The sequence below is a fragment of the Heteronotia binoei genome, chromosome 20 (genome assembly GCF_032191835.1).
Source record: "Heteronotia binoei isolate CCM8104 ecotype False Entrance Well chromosome 20, APGP_CSIRO_Hbin_v1, whole genome shotgun sequence".
In the NCBI taxonomy this organism is placed as follows: Eukaryota; Metazoa; Chordata; class Lepidosauria; order Squamata; family Gekkonidae; genus Heteronotia; species Heteronotia binoei.
Window position 1 is genome coordinate 25,795,476 of NC_083242.1, and position 18,713 is coordinate 25,814,188.

At 46.7% G+C, this 18,713-nt stretch overlaps 1 protein-coding gene and 1 long non-coding RNA gene across 2 annotated transcripts in view; one reads left to right on the forward strand and one right to left on the reverse strand.

Moving 5' to 3' along the window:
* Positions 1 to 18,713, reverse strand: part of LOC132588186 (uncharacterized) — a 268,607-nt gene that overhangs the window by 240,465 nt on the left and 9,429 nt on the right. The window lies entirely within an intron of this gene.
* ADAP1 (ArfGAP with dual PH domains 1) overlaps positions 1 to 18,713 on the forward strand; it is a 97,223-nt gene that overhangs the window by 68,792 nt on the left and 9,718 nt on the right. The window contains exons 5-8 of the mRNA XM_060260530.1: positions 1,187 to 1,299; positions 5,171 to 5,317; positions 11,505 to 11,588; positions 16,516 to 16,578. Coding sequence (XP_060116513.1) covers positions 1,187 to 1,299; positions 5,171 to 5,317; positions 11,505 to 11,588; positions 16,516 to 16,578 — 407 coding nt within the window. The remainder of the gene's footprint in view (positions 1 to 1,186; positions 1,300 to 5,170; positions 5,318 to 11,504; positions 11,589 to 16,515; positions 16,579 to 18,713) is intronic.

Consider the following 18,713-nt stretch of genomic DNA (forward strand, 5'->3'; position numbering starts at 1 on the left):
TGTGAAACAACTTTTAATTTAAAATGTAAAACACGTTGGTAACGGCCAGAATGGTTTCATGCGGAAGCATGCTCTGGTTCTGACATCTTCCCGTCCTGTGCGTGCTTACTTTGAAGCAAGGCCCAGTTTGTTCAAGAGAGCTGACTTCTAAATTAGCATGCTTCGTTTTGCATTCCCTCAAATGCAAACATCGTGCTCTTGGAGGGCTTTCTTTACAAAACTCAGATTTCTTTGCCCTTCTGCAGCTCTGTTCACAGTGCCATCCCAAGCAGACGTAAGTCAATGGATTCAGAAAGGTGTAATGCGTGAAAACGTTGTGAAAGCAACGTCACCCCAGAGTTGGAAATGACTGGTGCTTGCACAGGGGACTACCTTTACCTTTTTAATGCTGCTTTGGATGGCCCCTAGGCCCAAACCAGTTTTTCCTAGTTTTCAAAAGGGCATGGGTTGGTGAGAAGGGCATGGATTGAATTGTGGTCCTTTAGGCCTTGGATGAGGGAAGAAAAGCCTGCCGGCTCAGCTCCCTCGCTGACCGTGAAGAGTCACCAGGCTCCCTCTTCCACAGCTGCCTTCAGACTCTCTACTTACGTTGAGCTAATCTGTGCATTTTGCCTTTAGTCATGAGCAAACTGTTGGCCCTCCGCTTCCACTGTGGCCCTCCGTCTACATCTCACCCTTTCCTGCTTTCCTCTGCTATCCAGCATGTGGGGAGGGGGGCTTTGCCCAGGCCAGGTGGGAGAATCTCCACATCAGGTTGACCCAGAATGGGCAAGGGCCAGGAGATTTTCTGGTCAGGTGCCTCTCTTGAAAGAAGATCAGAAACAGATTTATGTGGGGCATAAAGAAACAGAAAGGCTCAGAGGCAAGGAGGCCAATCTGATGTGCAGCCAGAAGAGTCTATGTGGCCTCCTGCCTTTGTGATAGCAGCAGATGAACACGTGAAGTGTTCATCAAAGTCCATCAAAGCCCTGTATTATCCTCTCAGACTGACTGCAGCTCTCCAAGATTTCAAATAGAGCTCTTTCACATCACTTTCTACCTTTTAGTTGGAGATGCCGGGGACTGAACCTGGGACCTTTGCCATGCCAAGCCACCACTGAACCACATCCCAGAGGCCAATGATTTTTCATTTTCTTTTCAAAAGATGTCAACTGTTACTAGAAAATGCTTCTTTGTATTTCTGCAGGGTATCGGGAGGGATTCCTTTGGAAGAGAGGCCGTGACAATGGGCAGTTCTTGACCCGGAAGTTCGTGCTGTCTGAACGGGAGGGAGCCCTGAAGTATTACAACAAAAATGATGTAAGAACTTGGGATGGGTATAGATGGCTGACTTTCTGCCCAAGGATGGAACAAAGCCACAGGGCATGTGGCTGCACTGTAAGATGCTCAGTCGATTAATCAGTTAGAACTATCGGCTGAAGACATTTTGTTGGATTTAAAGCTGCCCCCAGTTTACTGGTCAGCGGATGCCATCTTATAAGAGCCCCACTGGCTTTTGATGTGGGGAAGAAGAGCGGAGTGGGGTGTGGTGGATCATTGCAGCTGCTATCTAAGAAGAGGCATCCCTCCATCTCTCTTGCACAGATAGCAATGCCTTTTTTAAAGAGAGCATCTTCAGTATGTATAAGAATTCTCTAAGAGGCATCCTTCGATCTCTCACACACAGAGTAGGAAATGAACATAAGAACATAAGAAAAGCCATGTTGGATCAGGCCAATGGCCCATCCGATCCAACACTCCGTGTCACATAAGAACATAAGAGAAGCCATGTTGGATCAGGCCAATGGCCCATCCAGTCCAGCACTCTGGGCGTTTTCGCACTGACCTTACGCCGGAGCGACGTCCCTCTTCACCATGCAGCGTCTGCGCGGATTTCGCACTAATTGCTCCGCAGAATCCGGAAGAGCCGCAAAGTCCCGCGGCTTTTGCGTCGCAAATGTAAACTGGTTTTTAGCGGTTTACATTTGCGACGCAAAAGCCGCGGGACTTTGTGGCTCCTCCGGGTTCTGCAGAGCAATTAGTGCGAAATCCACGCAGACGCTGTGCCGTGAAGAGGGACGTCGCTTTGGCGTAAGGTCAGTGCGAAAACGCCCTCTGTGTCACATAAGAACATAAGAGAAGCCATGTTGGCTCAGGCCAATGGCCCATCCAGTCCAACACTCTGTGTCACACCGTGGCCAAAAAAATTTATACATATATACACATATCAAGATCTTGATATATATGTAGTGTACTGTAGCACCTTTAATCTATAGTGGTTTTTAAATTATTTATGTAGCTGTGTTTTAACTGTATTTTATTAACTGTATTTTATTATATTAATTGTATTTATTGTAATCATGGTACACACCATGTCTTGTGAGCTGCCCTGAGCCTGCCTCGGCGGGGAGGGCGGGATATAAATAAAAGTTTATTATTATTATTATTATATATACACTATGGCCATTAGCCACTGTTGGACCTCTGCTCCATATTTTTATCTAACCCCCTCTTGAAGCTGGCTATGCTTGTAGACGCCACCACCTCCTGTGGCAGTGAATTCCACATGTTAATCACCCTTTGGGTGAAGAAGTACTTCCTTTTATCCGTTTTAACTTGACTGCTCAGCAATTTCATCGAATGCCCACGAGTTCTTTTATTGTGAGAAAGGGAGAAAAGGACTTCTTTCTCTACTTTCTCCATCCCATGCATAATCTTGTAAACCTCTGTCATGTCACCCCACAGTCGATGTTTCTCCAAGCTAAAGAGCCCCAAGCGTTTTAACCTTTCTTCATAGGGAAAGTGTTCCAACCCTTTAATCATTCTAGTTGCCCTTTTCTGGACCTTTTCCAATGCTATAATATCCTTTTTGAGGTGTGGCGACCAGAATTGCACATAGTATTCCAAATGAGACCGCACCATCAATTTATACAGAATGCTTCTTCTAAGAGGACGTCTGCAGTATGGTAACGGAATTATTGAAGAAGAGGCATCCCACTTTTTCTTTCACGGAAGTGAGGATGCCTCTTCTAAGAGCGTGTCTGCAGTAGGGTGATGGAATTATTAAAGAAGAGGCATCCTCCTTCTGTATCACAGACAAGGCAGTGCTCTTCTAAGAGGCATGGCCATGATCTGACAAGATGCATCTCTCTTGCGGTCTTCAAAGGGAATTTGCTTGCATTTCCTTCTGCCATGTTTGCTAAAATGTTTCCTCACTCAATGTATTTATTTATTTATTTATTTATTTATTTTTGTTTTATCAAATTTATATCCTGCCCTCCCCTAACGGGCTCAGGGCAGCTAACGACAGTTAAAAACCACATCGAATATTAAAAACAATATACAGTAATATCAATTCCACGCGTTTTAACCATAAAATCCCAAGATGCATGTCAATGTTTCTAAATATCTATATTTGACCAGTGGGATTTTCAGTGCTGTGGGACATTTGCTACCTACCCTTATTGGCTACCCAGTATTGGCTGTCATTGTCATTGAGGAAGTGAGAGTCTACCACAATCCAGCATGAGTTGCTGTTATCCAGCCTACTCATTTTTACTGGATGTTTCAAAACCCTTGCCGCAATGCTGATGTCATGCTGCGGAATAAGGGGAACTGCCTTGCTCAGGTCATGCGTTCGTTCACTATTTTCCTCACTAGGCCCTGCAAATTCACACAAAAGGTCAAATGGCAAATTCTACTGCATAAATTATCGTGCTCTGGGGTCATCCTTCCTGAGCTAAGACAAAAATGTGTGAGCTGGAGGCTAAAAGCCTGTGAGCTAGCTCACGCTAACTCAGCTTAGAGGGAACACTGGTCATAAGCATACAGAAGGATTATTTTAATGTTCAGACAATATAGAGAACACAGGTATACAATATGGAAAACATGCTTGCTTACTTAACGCATGAGGTTCTAAAATGAGGTTTTAAAATTAAGCCTGTCTGAAGATTCAAGCAAGGTGTTTTCTCCCCTGTTCTTCCACATTAGACATGAAGATACCAAAATCACAACACGAATGCATCAGACCCACATAATGAAAGCTTGATCCAGTAGCATGCCAGAGTTGATGAGGACTACGAGGTCTTCCAAAAGCTCCCTGCAAACAGAGGACTTCCCTTTCCTATTAGTGCTTGGGAGATGCAGGAATAGCTTGCCCTGATAGCAAAGTGTTCTGGAAAGCCTCTGTTTGTGTAGAACTACATGTGTGCAGTGCAGGTTTGAAGAAGATGAAGAAGAAGATATTGGATTTATATCCCTCCCTCCACTCCGAAGAGTCTCAGAGCGGCTCACAATCTCCTTTACCTTCCTCCCCCACAACAAACACCCTGTGAGGTGGGTGGGGCTGGAGAGGGCTCTCACAGCAGCTGCCCTTTTAAGGACAGAGTCTCAGAGCGGTCTACAATCTCCTTTACCTTCCTCCCCCACAACAGACACCCTGTGAGGTGGGTGGGGCTGGAGAGGGCTCTCACAGCAGCTGCCCTTTCAAGGACAACCTCTGCCAGAGCTATGGCTGACCCAAGGCCATGCTAGCAGGTGCAAGTGGAGGAGTGGGGAATCAAACCCGGTTCTTCCAGATAAGAGTCCGCACACTTAACCACTACACCACACTGGCTCTCCAGTTTGGCTTAAGAGAGTGCCACCCGTACAACATAGAATGACCCTTTGATTGTACACATTGTGCTAGATTGTATAGATTGTGCAAGCTGGTCATACATTAGTGCACTTCAAGTGTGTGTGTTTGTTTTTTAAAAGCCACACAGTCCGTCAGCAGCATTACTGGGTAAAAGGCCCACCCAGCCGTGGCCACTTTTTAAAGACACCTGGTGAGTACCATAAAAGGTTTCCACAGGTGCTGTGGTGCCCCTGGCCCGGTGTTGGGGATCCCTGGTTTCAGGTAATGCAAGCACGTGTCTTTGTTCCAGTTGCTTGGGTTTACACACAAAAAATTCTGTGAGCTGGCTCCTTCAAGATTGGGGGAACTCATTGCACACAGGTTGCCGTAGTATATTCAGAGCTATTTTCAAAACTCCTCTTTATTTTGCACACAGTTTTTGGTGCACATCCTCAGCACTCACTGGAGCTACTGGATCAGGGCCTACCATCTGAGGGAAAATGCTTTTTATTCTGCAAGCCTGCATGTCTGTGCTGCCTGCATCCTGGCTCATATCATGGTTTTTTCCCCTGGCAGGCCAAGGAGCCAAAAGCAATTATGAAGATCGAGCACTTGAATGCCACTTTCCAGCCGGCAAAAATTGGGAACCCGCATGGATTACAGATCACGTACTTGAAAGACAACAGCACAAGGAACATCTTTGTTTACCATGAAGATGGCAAGGTGGGAGCTCAGAAGTAAGAAAGGAGGCTGTTCAAAGGCTGCTTTGCGAGAAAGGGGGAAGGGAGTGTGTGCAGATGACTTGTGCATTCCCTTTCCTTTTGTGTGTGTGTGTGCAAATGGGAAAACGCATGCATTTCTCCCAGTTCTGTCACAGCCCGAAAGAGAACCTATCAAATGCCAGGCTTATATGGGAGAGACTGGTGGGGAGGGGGTCTTGTCTGGAGTTGCAGTCACCTTGTGGCAAGTAGTAGATATCTGGCAAGGGATAACATGGCCCAGTGAATTAGATCCTGATATTGGGGTGGGAGGGAAAGAATGAGAGACCTTTTCCACAGTACGATCTTACTTGTTACATATTTGAATACAACAATTCTTCTCTTGAAAACTGCGAGTTAAGATCTGAAGGGGGGGGATTGCTGAAAAAATGGATTTGGAAAATGTGGGGCAAGGGAGTGCAAGATTTGGATCTACTTCTGGGGGGGGCAGACTTTTGTGTGGAAACTTTTGCAGTTTGATTATTTAAAAACATGGACAGGGGGGACTGCTGTTTTGTGAAAACAGTCAGAGAGAGAGATGAGACAGAAAGAACTTTTCAGGACCAGGGAGAGCTCCCAGCTTGAGAGATGTTGTTTTGAGAAGCCCAAGTTCAGCTGAGCTCCTGAGGCCCCTTCCGCGCTTGGACCTCAACCCGGGTTTGACTCATGGCCATTTACCTTGCATTTATCTCTAGTTGTTACAGTATCCATATACCCCACATTGTGGGGCGAAACCGGGGTGACCTCAATTTAATGTGGAAACAAAACAAAGCTGAGATAAGAACAGGGGTGAACTCGAGTATAGTGCAGAATGTCAGTACGGAGACAGGGCTGAACCAGAATTAAAGGTCTGGTGCAGAAAGACCCTCTAATGGCAGGAGAGCAAGCATAACTTCACCAAGGCAAATGCCCTGTATTCGTCCATCCTTAGGTAGTCTCCAGATGCACCATCTCTGCTGGAAATGTACAAGGGAATGAGTGGTTGGTGAGGTGGTGGAGCTGCACATTCTGAGTTGGATCCAAGCTACCTTTTGTCATTTCTAGGTTTTACTTGGAAGTTGCATGCATCTCTCCCCCCATGTGTCTGCCCACAGCCCTTTTGCCAGGCTTGACCTGGCAATCTGAAGAACTGACCATGGCTGCTTCCAGACTGCCTAATCTTTTCTTTAAAAGGGGGGGGGGGATGTGTTGTCTTAGAATCATAGAGTTGGAAGGGACTTCCCGGGTCATCTAGTCCAACCCCCTGCATAATGCAGGAAACTCCCCCCAGCAAGCTGGGTACTCATTTTACCGACCTTGGAAGGATGGAACTCTCACAAGGATGGAACTCACATATACCTCTCCCTAAATTCACAGGATCCTCATTGTTGTCAGATGGCCATCTAGCCTCTGTTTAAAAACCTCCAAGGAAGGAGAGCCCACCACCTCCCTGTTCCATTGTTCATTGTTTTTTCCTCCCTCTGCTGAGGATGGATTCAGCTGACTGGGAGTTGCATCTTCTGGCTCCAAATGCCGGTGATTTATTTTTCCACTCTGCATTCTTTAGCTCATTGGCTCTGACTCATTGCCACATCTGGTCACTCCATCCCCACATCTTGTAGTTCATTGCTCAGCACTGTGGGGTGCTCCATCTCTGCAAACAGTGACAGCGGCCCTTTGGTGCCAGAATCGGGCTGTAAATGGCTTGGGGCCAGGGTACCTGGAAGAACCACCTCCTTCTGTATTGCCTAGCTCCAAAGTTGTGTCTTTAAAGGCTTATCTGTGCCTCTGCCTTCAGAGGTGAAACAGGTACTGATTAGAGTCAGGGCTTTTTCAGTATTGTCCCCTCATGTTTGAAATTGAGAGTTGCCTTGCACCAACGTTTAAGTGTCCTTTAGGTGCCAAATAAAAACTTGTCTTTTGACCCAAGCTTTTGATTGAGGGGTCTCTCTTTCCAACTGTTTGGGTCTGCTTCTGGTCTGGTTTTGTTTTATGTCCCTGGCCTTGTTCGAACAGCTTGTTGCTTTTTTTAATATCGATAATGTATTATTGTAATCGGTAGCCACTCGGAGTGGGACTCTGGAGAGGTGGTGTAGAAATCTCCTCAATCAACTGAGCAGTAAATATAACCTGCTAGAGCTGGGGTGCTCTCCATTCAATCTCCCTCCCTCCATACACCCCATGCAAACATGAGCATGCATCCACCTTTCCATGCAGGCGCTTTGACTGCTGAGTCAGATGCAGCACTCTTTAGCAAGTGTGATGGTCTCCAGGGCAGGGTAGATTAGAAAACCTCAACAGGCAGACCTCTAGAAACAGACCGGATGCTCTACCTCTGATGCATTTCATGATAGAGCCCTTTCTCACAGCAAACAGGCTTTCCCCAGGCAGCATGGCCCCGTTAAACCTGCTCAGTCGGCATTTTGAAATGGTGGTTTATGGATAAACATGTTAATAGAAGGATGCTTCTAGTCACTGATACTGAGAAGGGTCAGCCAGTCTGACAGCCTTCTTGGATTAGAAAGTCCTTGTAAATCCCTTGAGGAAGATCCCTTGATCATGAAATGCATTGGGAGATAAAAGGGTTTTAAAAACCATTATTATTTCATGCATATTTTGGGCATGCAATTAATCCACTGGCAGTGCTGTCCTCAATTCAGCTCAGGGGAGTTTATAGATGACCATTTACTAATGGGTAGTTTGCTATTTGGAGGAGGTAACCACTTGGTGAGCTGCCTGTAAGGAGAATTTTTACATTCCACGCAACCAGTAGAAATTCAGGAATCTAGGGAAAGTGTCAACCATTGTTTTTGCCCTGAAGGTAAAGGTAGTCCCCTGTGCAAGCACCGAATTGTTACCGACCCATGGGGTGATGTCACATCATGACACTTTTTTGGCAGATTTTTTATGGGGTGGTTTGCCATCGCCTTCCCCGGTCATCTACACTTTACCCCCAGCGAGCTGGGGACTCATTTGACCGACCTCAGATGGATAGAAGGCCTGAGTCAACCTTGAGCTGGCTACCTGAACCCAGCTTCTGCTGGGATCAAACCCAGATCGTGAGCGGAGCTTGTATTGCAGTACTGCAGTTTATCACTCTGCACTGCAAGGCTCCTTTGTTTTTGCCCTACTGGAAGGCAAAAACAATACTCCTTATTGTCTTAACTGGAAGATGGCTACATTAAAAGGTAAATTTAGGGTGCCCTATTATGAAAGAGGACAGATTTCCATCAATGACAGCCTTGTGAATGTGCTTTGAGCAGGGTTTCCAACTCTTGGAAAATTCCTGGTTGGAAAATTCCAGGAGATTGGGAGGTATAGCCTTTGGAAATTGGGGTTCTGGGAGAGGAGGAGCTTCAACAGAATATAATGTCACACCCTCTTCAGCAGCCATATTCTTTAGGAGAAGCAGTCTCTGTAGTCTGGAGATGAACTGTAATTCTGGGGGATCTCAAGGGACGGTGGCTCAGTGATAGAGCATCTGCTTGGGAAGCAGAAGGTCCCAGGTTCAATCCCTGGCATCTCCAGAAAAGGGTCCAGGCAAATAGGTGTGAAAATCCTCAGCTTGAGACCCTGGAGAGCCGCTGCCAGTCTGAGAAGACAATACTGACTTTGATGGACTGAGGGTCTGATTCAGTATAAGGCAGCTTCGTATGTTCATATGTTCAAGGCTCCATCTGGAGGTTGGCAGCCCCAGCCAGCAGTGGGTTCAAGATGTGCTGTTTTGTCTGAGGAATTTGCAGGATGTGTTTCTGTACAGGGTCAGAGTACCATTTGGGTTTTTCTCCCCAGACAGAAACAAGTTATGCCTCTCCACCCCCACCCTCCGAGATAATAAATGACTGTGAATCAGTAAGGTAAACGAGGAGGTGGGAAATGAGCTAAGACTTCCCTTTTTTTCTGGCACCGGAAACCCAGGCTGAGGCCATACTCAGGCCCTGATTCCATCCCCCAAATGTGGAACAAGCTGAATTCCCCAGACCTCCTTTCCAAATGACATTGCCGCAGAATTTCATTTCCACCCAGGTTTGTTTGCGGCTGAATCGCCCTCTTCAGGCCATCTTGCAGTACTGCCACATTCTCTTCCTCCCGTTTGACAAGGATAAAGTACACAGCAGTCTGGGGGCCCCTTAAACATTAATAAGTTTTATTTTAGCATCTGCTTTCATGGGCTGGCGCTCCCTCTTTAAGGTGCCCCAAAGCTCTTTTCTTTCCTCTCTTTTTAGCTGCACTGGACTAATGTTCTAGGGCTGCCAGCTCTGGGTTGGGAAATTCCTGGAGATTTGGGGATGGAGGTTGGGGGAGAGGAGGGGCCTCACCAGGGTATAATCCTCTAGAGGCTTCCCTTCCAGGCAGCCATTTTCTCCAGGGGGGCTGCTCTCTTGTCGCCTGGAGATCCGTTGTAATTTCAGGAGATCTCCAGCCCCTACTTGGAAGTTGAGCCAACACTTACAGACAAACCGTGAACAAACCAATTAGACCATACATTACTACTCACAATAGTTTATGCCGTATCAATCACAACCTTATAAATTCATCCACAATGTCCAGCAATGCAATTATTCTTCAATACGCACACTGTGTTAATTGCACAGTCTCTTAATACAGTTCAATCCACTCGGACATTGAATTTAGAAGCGCTGACTCCAAAGTAAATTGCGGCTCAGATGATAAATGCACAAAACGATAATTCATAATTCTGAAGAATAAATCTTGTTTTCTTTGCAGAGAAGTGGCTAAATGTGGCAACATGCTCTCCTGGATTAAATGCATGTTTTGAGGGAGAATTCTTCCTCCTCTCACCCGGAATCGAGTGGATTGAACTGTATTAAGAGACTCTGGGCAATTAACGCAGTGTGTGTATTGAAGAGTAATTGCATTGTTGGACATTGCTGATGAATTTATAAGGTTCTGATTAATATTGCACAAACTATTATGAGTAGTAATGTATGGTCTAATTGTTGGGGTTTGTAGAATCTTCCGGGCTTAAGTGCCGTGTTCTACTGGAGAAAGTTTTTCTTCCAGACGTTTCGTTCTCAGCTGCGGAGAACATCCTCCGAGAACGTCCGCAGCCGAGAACGAAACGTCTGGAAGAAAAACTTTCTCCGGTAGAACACGGCACTTAAGCCCGAAAGATTCTACAAATCCCAATGATGTTACCAGCTGTGAAAACCTGAAATCTTTGATATGGTCTAATTGGTTTGTTCATGGCTTGTCTGTAAGTGTTTGCTTGACTTAGATCATGGTTTCCTGTGCATTGGCGCTTAGCTGGAAGTTGGCAGCCTCACCAATGCAGACACCCCTCCAGAATTAAAAAGTTATGTGCAGGTATGTTTGCCACAGCAGCTGTAGCACTTAAACTGTACAGCTTGGAAAGCAGAGCACTGTAATGAAGAGGGCAGTGGTAACACAGCACCAGGCTTTCCTGGAGGATGCCAACATCCTGGATCCCTTCCAGTCTGGCTTTTGCCCTGTCCATGGGACAGAGATTATGTTGGTCGCCTTGGTGGATGATCTCTGGAGGCATCTGGACCAAGGCGGATCAGTGCTGCTGATACTTCTTGATCTGTTGGCAGCGTTCAATACAGTCGACCAGGATGTGTTGACCCAACGCCTCAGCAACGCGGGAATATGCGAGCTAGCCTTACAGTGGCTGGCCTCCTTTCTCCATGGGCGGTGACAGAAGGTGGCACTCAGGGAAATGGCACCAATTAGAATGCGGAGTGCTGCAGGGATCAGTTCTCTCCCCGATGTCATTGAACATCTACGTGAGCCCCTGTGCCCGGATCATCCAGAGATATCGGCTGGGATGTCAGCCAGGATGTTGCATCCAGGATGTTGGCATCCTCCAGGATGTCAGCAATTGTTGTTTTGATGAAAGACGAAGAAGATGATATTGGATTTATATCCCGCCCTCCACTCCGAAGGAGACACAATATGTGGGTGACACAATATGTGGGTGTAACTTAGTGTAACTCTCTCTACATGGGGCAAGCAAATAAAGAAATGTTGCTCCATAGAAATCGTGAAAATAACCCCAAATTGTGCAGCCTTACTTTATCTCTGGCATGTTCAAATCAACATAGGGTTTGATTTATTCGGCACGAACTGTGAATAGTATAAGCATTTTTGGGCATGTCTTTTTTCATGGTTTTCTCTCCCCACCCAATCAGGAAATGGTGGACTGGTTCAACGCCATCCGTGCGGCTCGATTCCACTACTTGCAGGTGGCATTCCCTGGAGCCAGCAACATTGACGTGAGTTCCCACCTTTTACATTCTGTTTTCTTCCCCCCTCCCTGTGCCCCACAGTCATTTTGGTCCCTTGTTGCCCTGCCAAGGGCCTCTGTGACTGAGGACCTGGTGCTGTTGCTGAACATATGAACATATATTTATACGGGCATATGAAGCTGCCTTATACTGAATCAGACCCTGGGTCCATCAAAGTCAGTATTGTCTACTCAGACTGGCAGCGGCTCTCCAGGGTTCCAAGCTGAGGTTTTTCATGCCTCCTTGCCTGGACCCTTTTTAGTTGGAGATGCCGGGATTGAACCTGGGACCTTCTGCTTACCAAGCAGATGCTCTACCACTGAGCCACCGTCCCTCCCCTGCTGGGGTTACATCTAAGGCAGAAAGCCCCAATGACATCTGTACCTTCTGGTTGAGGTCTGTGGGATGCAGTCCCATAGGTAGGCTGTTTCTTTCTGTATTTGCTTCATTTATATCCCACTTTCCTCCCCAGTGGGGACCCAGGACACCTTTACTACTTTCTATTCTTTTTCATATTATCTTCGCAACAACGCTGTGCAGTAGATTAAATTGAGAGGGTGTCATCCAGCAAGCTTCTGGGCCAGAGCAGGGATTCGAACCTCTAGGCCAGCACTCTTAACTCTGCACTGTGCTGGTTCTCTCTAGTAATCTTATGCTAGCTCTCTTGAAAAGGACTGGAGCCACCCTGGAGCACTTCTGTCAAATTGGGCCCTCTAGGGCAAAGCTAGGAGCCCTGCGGTGCAGAGCAGTAAGCTGTAGTACCACAGTCCAAGCTCTGCTCATGACCTGAGTTCGATCCCGGCGGAAGCTGGGTTCAGGTAGCCGGCTCAAAGTTGACTCAGCCTTCCATCCTTCCGAGGTCAGTCAAATGAGTCCCCAGCTTGCTGGGGGGAAAGTGTAGAGGACTGGGGAAGGCAATGGCAAACCATCCCATAAAAAGTCCGCCAAGAAAACGTCATGATGTGATGTCACCCATGGGTTGGTGATGACTCGGTGCCGGCACCTTTACCTTTAGGCAAAGCTGCCTTTCTCTTATTGTGCTTAAAGAAAGCCGTCTCAGTAAGGATGAATGGAGAGTCAATAATAATAGGGGATATGGATGGGGTTATGGAAACAAGATACAATTCATCCCAGGACTTAACCTCTCAAATTTCAGGAAATTTTAAACAATAGTTAGAAGACATGGTTACATTGGCCGTCTTTAGATATAACTTTATAGCTTCAACGGTAACATCTCATTTCCAATCAGGAAAATCTATGATTCTATAATTTAGGGGGAGTTGTTTGTGAGTTTAGAGCGGTTCCTCAATGGAACAGGCTTCCTCGGGAGGTGGTGGGCTCTCCATCCTTGGAGGTTTTTCAACAGAGGCTAGATGGCCATCTGACAGCGATAAAGATCCTGTGAATTTAGGGGGAGGGGTTTGTGAGTTTCCTGCATTGTGCAGGGGGTTGCACTAGATGACTCTGGAGGTCCCTTCCAACTCTAGGATTTCATGATTCTATGATTCATGTCTGACAAAGGGAGCTTTGACTCTCGAAAGCGTTTACACTGAAACTCTAAGGTGCTGCTGGACTTGAACTGAAATGTTTAGATGCAATTGTCTGTCTAAGGAGTATACTTTTTACTCTCTGTAAGAAGAATTTCATGGGGGCAGGAATCCCCATGGCTTCTGATGTCCTGTTTAAAGGGGAAAATCAGGAAAGAGACTGTTTTGTCAGCTTGTGGGGGGGATTTCCCCTCCTTTCAAACCTTGATATTTGTTTTTCCTTCTTTTGACGTTTCCCGTGGAATCAGTCAGGGCTTTAATCTGAGGAAGGCTCAGCTCTGCAGCCTCCTTTCAAGATCGGGTTCCACCATGGTCAGGGTCGCCAACTCCAGAGTGGGGAATTCCTGGATATTTGGGGGTGGAGCTTAGAGAAGGTGGGTTTTGGGATGGGAGGGATCTCAGTAGGGCAGGGGTGGCCAACGGTAGCTCTCCAGATGTTTTTTTGCTGACAACTCCCATCAGCCCCAGCCAGCATGGCCAATGGCTGGGGCTGATGGGAGTTGTAGGCAAAAAACATCTGGAGAGCTACCGTTGGCTACCCCTGCAATAGGGTATAATGCCCTGAATTCCACCCTCCACAGCAGCAATTTTCTCTGAGGGAAGAACTGGAGATCAGTTATAATTCCGGGAGATCTCCATCCCACCCTACCCCCCCCCCGGCAGAGTTTGGCAGCCCTAGCCATGAGAGGTGTAAGGGCGACAAGAGTTTTGTGTTGTGGTATGCACTGAGCCCCTTGCCCTTCCTCAATAAGCAAACCAAACTCATCTGTGCACATCAAGGACGAAGGGCCAAAACTGAGACACAGGCTTAGCTGCTTGCCAAAAGATCTTTCCACTGGGTGGGTGTAGCTTTGTAGCACAGGGAGCATCCCAGTTTATAGCAGAGGTTGTGCCATGGATGGAGAATGAATTCGGCACCACCCTCTCCTCTTGTCAATTGCCCGCCACCCTGAGCTGCAAAAGGATCACACAGTTGGGGTGTCACAAGGCCACAGTTTTATTGAAAAAGCTGTTGTGTCGCTTAAGCAAACTCTGGGCCCATTGAAGGACCTCTGGGGAAAAGACTGGAAGCTGCCTGGGTCTACACTCTCAGGACAAGGGGTCAGATAGGCAATTTCCACTCAATAGGCCATTTCCACCAATTTCCCCCTTTCCACTGCATCTCTGCCACGTCATTCCTCAGGGTCCCATCCCCTGGGGAGCAGCATTCAGTGGAGATTGTGGAGCTGCGGCTGGAATGTTCCATCCTGCTGTTGGGAGATTTTAATCTGGATCCGGCCCAAAAGGAATCCTAAAAACAGTTGGAATCTGTGCAGATTTTTAGCGGCAGCGCCTTCCTTAGGATAACACTCTACTGGAAATAGACGGCAAAGAAGGTTCAGCGCTGGAAATGCTGTGATGCTGTGCATTGACCCAGTTCTGTCTTCCGGGTCGAGGGAGAGAATCGAAGGGCAGGCAAATGCCTTGTGATTCCACAGCTCAGGTCCCCCCGGCCACAGGTGAGGGGTGTGGCATGAATAATAATAATAATAATAATAATGATGATGATGATGATGATGATAATAATAATATAATAATAATAATAATAAATTTTATTTATATCCCGCCCTCCCCGCCTAGGCCGGCTCAGGGCGGCTAACAACAGGTTCAAATAAAATTATACAATATATACAGTAAGTTTAAAAGCAACGTTTAAATTGTACAATAATTTAAAACAACAATATCTAAAACCATTCCAGTTATCTAAACCATTCCATAATTTAACAGCAGCGGTGATGTTCCGGGCGCTATTCTGTCCATTTACATAGTGGCAGAGGTCACTAGATAGAATCATCTGGTGGACTGAGCAGCCATCCTTTGTCAGCAGTCTACGAAGGCCTGCCTAAAAAGGATGGTCTTACAGGCCCTGCGGAACTGGTCCAGATTCCGCAGAGCCCGCACCTCTTCCGGGAGCTGGTTCCAGAGGCACGGAGCTGTAACAGAGAAGGCCCGTGCGCGGGTGCTCTGTAGTTTCGCCTCCTTTGGCCCAGGGATAGTCAGCTTGTTCTTCCCTGCTGACCTCAGTGAACCCCAGAGGGAAATTTTGAAAAGGCTTTGCGGTGGGGGGAGATGAAAATTGGGCACAATTTGCAAAAAATATACTTGGTTCCGCTCTAAACTCACATCTTCAGGGGCAAAACTCTAGAGATAGGGATTGGTGCCATGGTACTGGGGAAGTTTGTTTGTTAACTCTTCCTTAGCACTGTGGCCCTGATCTATATCTTCTCCTCTCTGTCTGCCACCATGGCTGGGTTTTTTCTAGGTCCAAAAAAGACCAATAGAAAGGGTGAATGGAGTGGAGAATCCAAATGTAGAAAACCATGTAGTACATAGAGAGCCGGTTTGGTGTAGTGGTTAAGTGAGCCGACTCTAATCTGGGAGAACCAGGTTTGATTCCCCACACCTCCTCTACATGCAGCTGCTGAAATGGCCTTGGGTCAGCCATAGCTCTGGCAGAGGTTGTCCTTGAAAGAGCAGCTGCTGTGAGAGCCCTCTCCAGCCCCACCCACCTCACAGTGTCTGTTGTGGGGGGAGAAGATATAGGAGATTGTAAGCCGCTCTGAGTCTCTGATTCAGAGAGAAGGGCGGGGTATAAATCTGCAATTCTTCTTCTTCTTCTCTCAAGGGCAGTTCTCAATAGAGCTCTCTCAGGTCCACGTACCTCACAGGGTGTCTGTTGTGGAGAGGGAAGGGGAAGGAGATTGGAAGCTGCTCTGAGACTCTGATTGAAGGGCAGGGTATAAATCCAGTCTTTTCTTCTAGTTTGGCCTAGAGCCCATCTGAAGGTCTGCATCTTCCCACAAACTTTGGCTGCAGTTCATCTATGAAAAGATGTGATCTATCATAGGTCAGGGGTCTCCAAACCTTTTGAGCCTGTGGACACACTTGGAATTCTGACATGGCGTGGTGGGTGCAGCAGCAAAATACCTGCCACAAAATGGCTGCCACAGGAGGTAGAGCCAGCAGCGAAATGTTTGCCACAGCTTAGGCAAAGAAACACAGTTCAGTTCTTCGTGCTTTGGTGGCAGCTGCTGCCAAAGCAACATTTTAAAAAATCTGCACACCCAATCAAATCTCCAGTCAAATCTGCACACCCAATCAAATCAAGCCTCTATCTAGCCCCATCTCACTTTCTAAAAACACTTGGTGGGCTCCATAAAAAGTGTTGGTGGGTCCATAGTGCCCACAGGCACCACACTGGGGACCCCTCCCAAAGGAGATAAAGACTGAGCTGTTGAAACCTGGTCCCCCACCCCCCTTTTATCTGCTCTAACACTGCACTGTGTGTTGTTTCCCTCTGTCTCCCTTCTGTGTTTTCTCAACTGTAGCTGGTGCCAAAACTTTCTAGGAATTACCTGAAGGAGGGTTACATGGAAAAAACTGGACCCAAGGTGAGACACGTTGCACTTTTCGTTCGTGTCAAAAGCAAGGATGTTGTTCCTGTTGTGCTGCTTGGAGACTTCAGGGTGGAAAATAAAACATGGTTTGGACTGTCCTACATGCTCTAATCCTTCCTTCCTTCCCTCTCTCTAATTTTTATCCTTTCTCCAAAGACTTCCAGATGGCCTTAGGTGGTCTTTGTAGGTCTCTTGTGCCCTTACAACAACCCCGTGAAACAAATCTGGTGGAGAGGGCATGACTGATCCAAAGTCACTCTGCAAATTTCATGATTCTCTCTTCTCCCATTATTCTGTCTTCACAACAGCCAAGTGCTGTAGGTTAGGCTGACAGGCTGGCTTCAGTGGTCATGTAAACCATTTCCGCAGTGGTGAAATTCCCTGCATTAATGTTTTTAAAAATTCTGCGTTATGTGAAATTTTCGGCAGTAGATTTTTCCTCGCCGGGCGCAAATCTGAAGTTTTTTCCTTGCCCCGTGTTTTCAGAACGCATTAAAACTGGGGATTCCGAAAACATGGGGTAAGAAGGAAAAAAACTTTGGATTTGCAGCTGGTGAGGAAAAACCTGCCGTGGCAAATTTCACATCATGCCAAGTTTTAAACACATCAATGCAGGGAATTTCACTACCGAGGAAATGGTCCCAGTGAGACACCTGGCTTGTGTCTCTAGTGGGAGCAGCAGAACAGGCACACACTCTGAGGTGGCATCATAAGAAATCAACAGTGCATTGACTTAGAATCATCGCGCTGGAAGGGAACTCTAGGATCATCTAGTTCAATCTCCTGCACAATGCAGGAAATTCACAAATACCTCCTCCCTACACTCCCCCCCCCATGACCCCTGCTTCAGGCCCAGAAGATGGCAACAACAACTCTCCAGGATCTCTGGCAAAACTGGCCTGGAAAAAATTGCTGTCTGACCAAAGTGATGAACAGCAGTTCCCTGGGCATTTAAGAAAGGGCCACGAGAACTAAGTACTGATACAGCCCTTCCTGCCCTCCTTCTCTTGATCTGCCTAATTCACAGAATCAGCACTGCTGGCAGGTGGCCAACTAGCCTCTATTTAAAAGCCTCCAAAGAAAGCCCACCACCTCCCAAGGACTCCTGTTCCACTGAGGAACTGCTCTGTCAAGAAGTTCTTCCTAATGTTTAAATGAAAACCCTTCTGATTTAATTTCAACCCATTGGTTCTGCCCTTTTTGGGCAACAGAAAACAACTCTGCACCCTACTCTATAGGACAGCCCTTCAAGTACTTGAAGATGGTGATCATATCACCTCTCAGTTGTCTCCTCTCCAGTATAAATGTACACAGCTCCTTCAACCTTTCCTCATAGTGTTTGGTCTATAGACCCCGCACCATCCTCTGGACATGTTCCAGCTTGTCTATATCCCTCTTAAAATGTGGTGCCCAAAACTAAACACTGTACTCTAGGTGAAGTCTAACCAGAGCAGAGTAAAGTGATACTGTCACTTCACGTGATCTGGTCACTATACTTCTGCTAACGCAGCCCAAAATTGAGTTTGCCCTTTTAGCCGCTGCATCACACTGCTGTCTCATTTTCAGTGTACAGTCCACTGAGACCCTTAGATCCTTTTTTGCACAAACTATTGCCAAGACAAATCTCCCCCATCCTATAATTATGCATTTGATTTTTTTTCCTACCTAAATGCAGAACTTTATATTTATCCCAGTTAAAATTCATTTTATTTGTTTTCGCCCAGATTTCCAGCCTGTCAAGATCACCCTGTAGCCTGTCTCTGTCTTCTACTGTATTTAGTACCCCTCCCAATTTAGTATCATCCGCAAATTGAAGAAGCATTCCCTCAGTGCACTTAGGAGGCTGTGAGTCTGCTTAGGGCTGTATTGCATTTGGAAGTTGTCATCTGCATTCTGCTTTTAGGCTGTGCAGATTCTGCAGTGAGAGAAACTGCATTGCGCAGATGGAGCCAGTTGGCATCTTACTCTGCGGGGTTTGCCATTTTGCATTATTTACCCAGGAGCGAATAGGCCCAGGGGTGGAGGTGGGGGGAGAGAAAGCAAACTATGCAGGCCATCCCAGACTAATCCTAGCAACTGAGGTTCTGAGGTTCTTCTTGAGACTGCTGTAATGCCAAAAGGAATTGCAC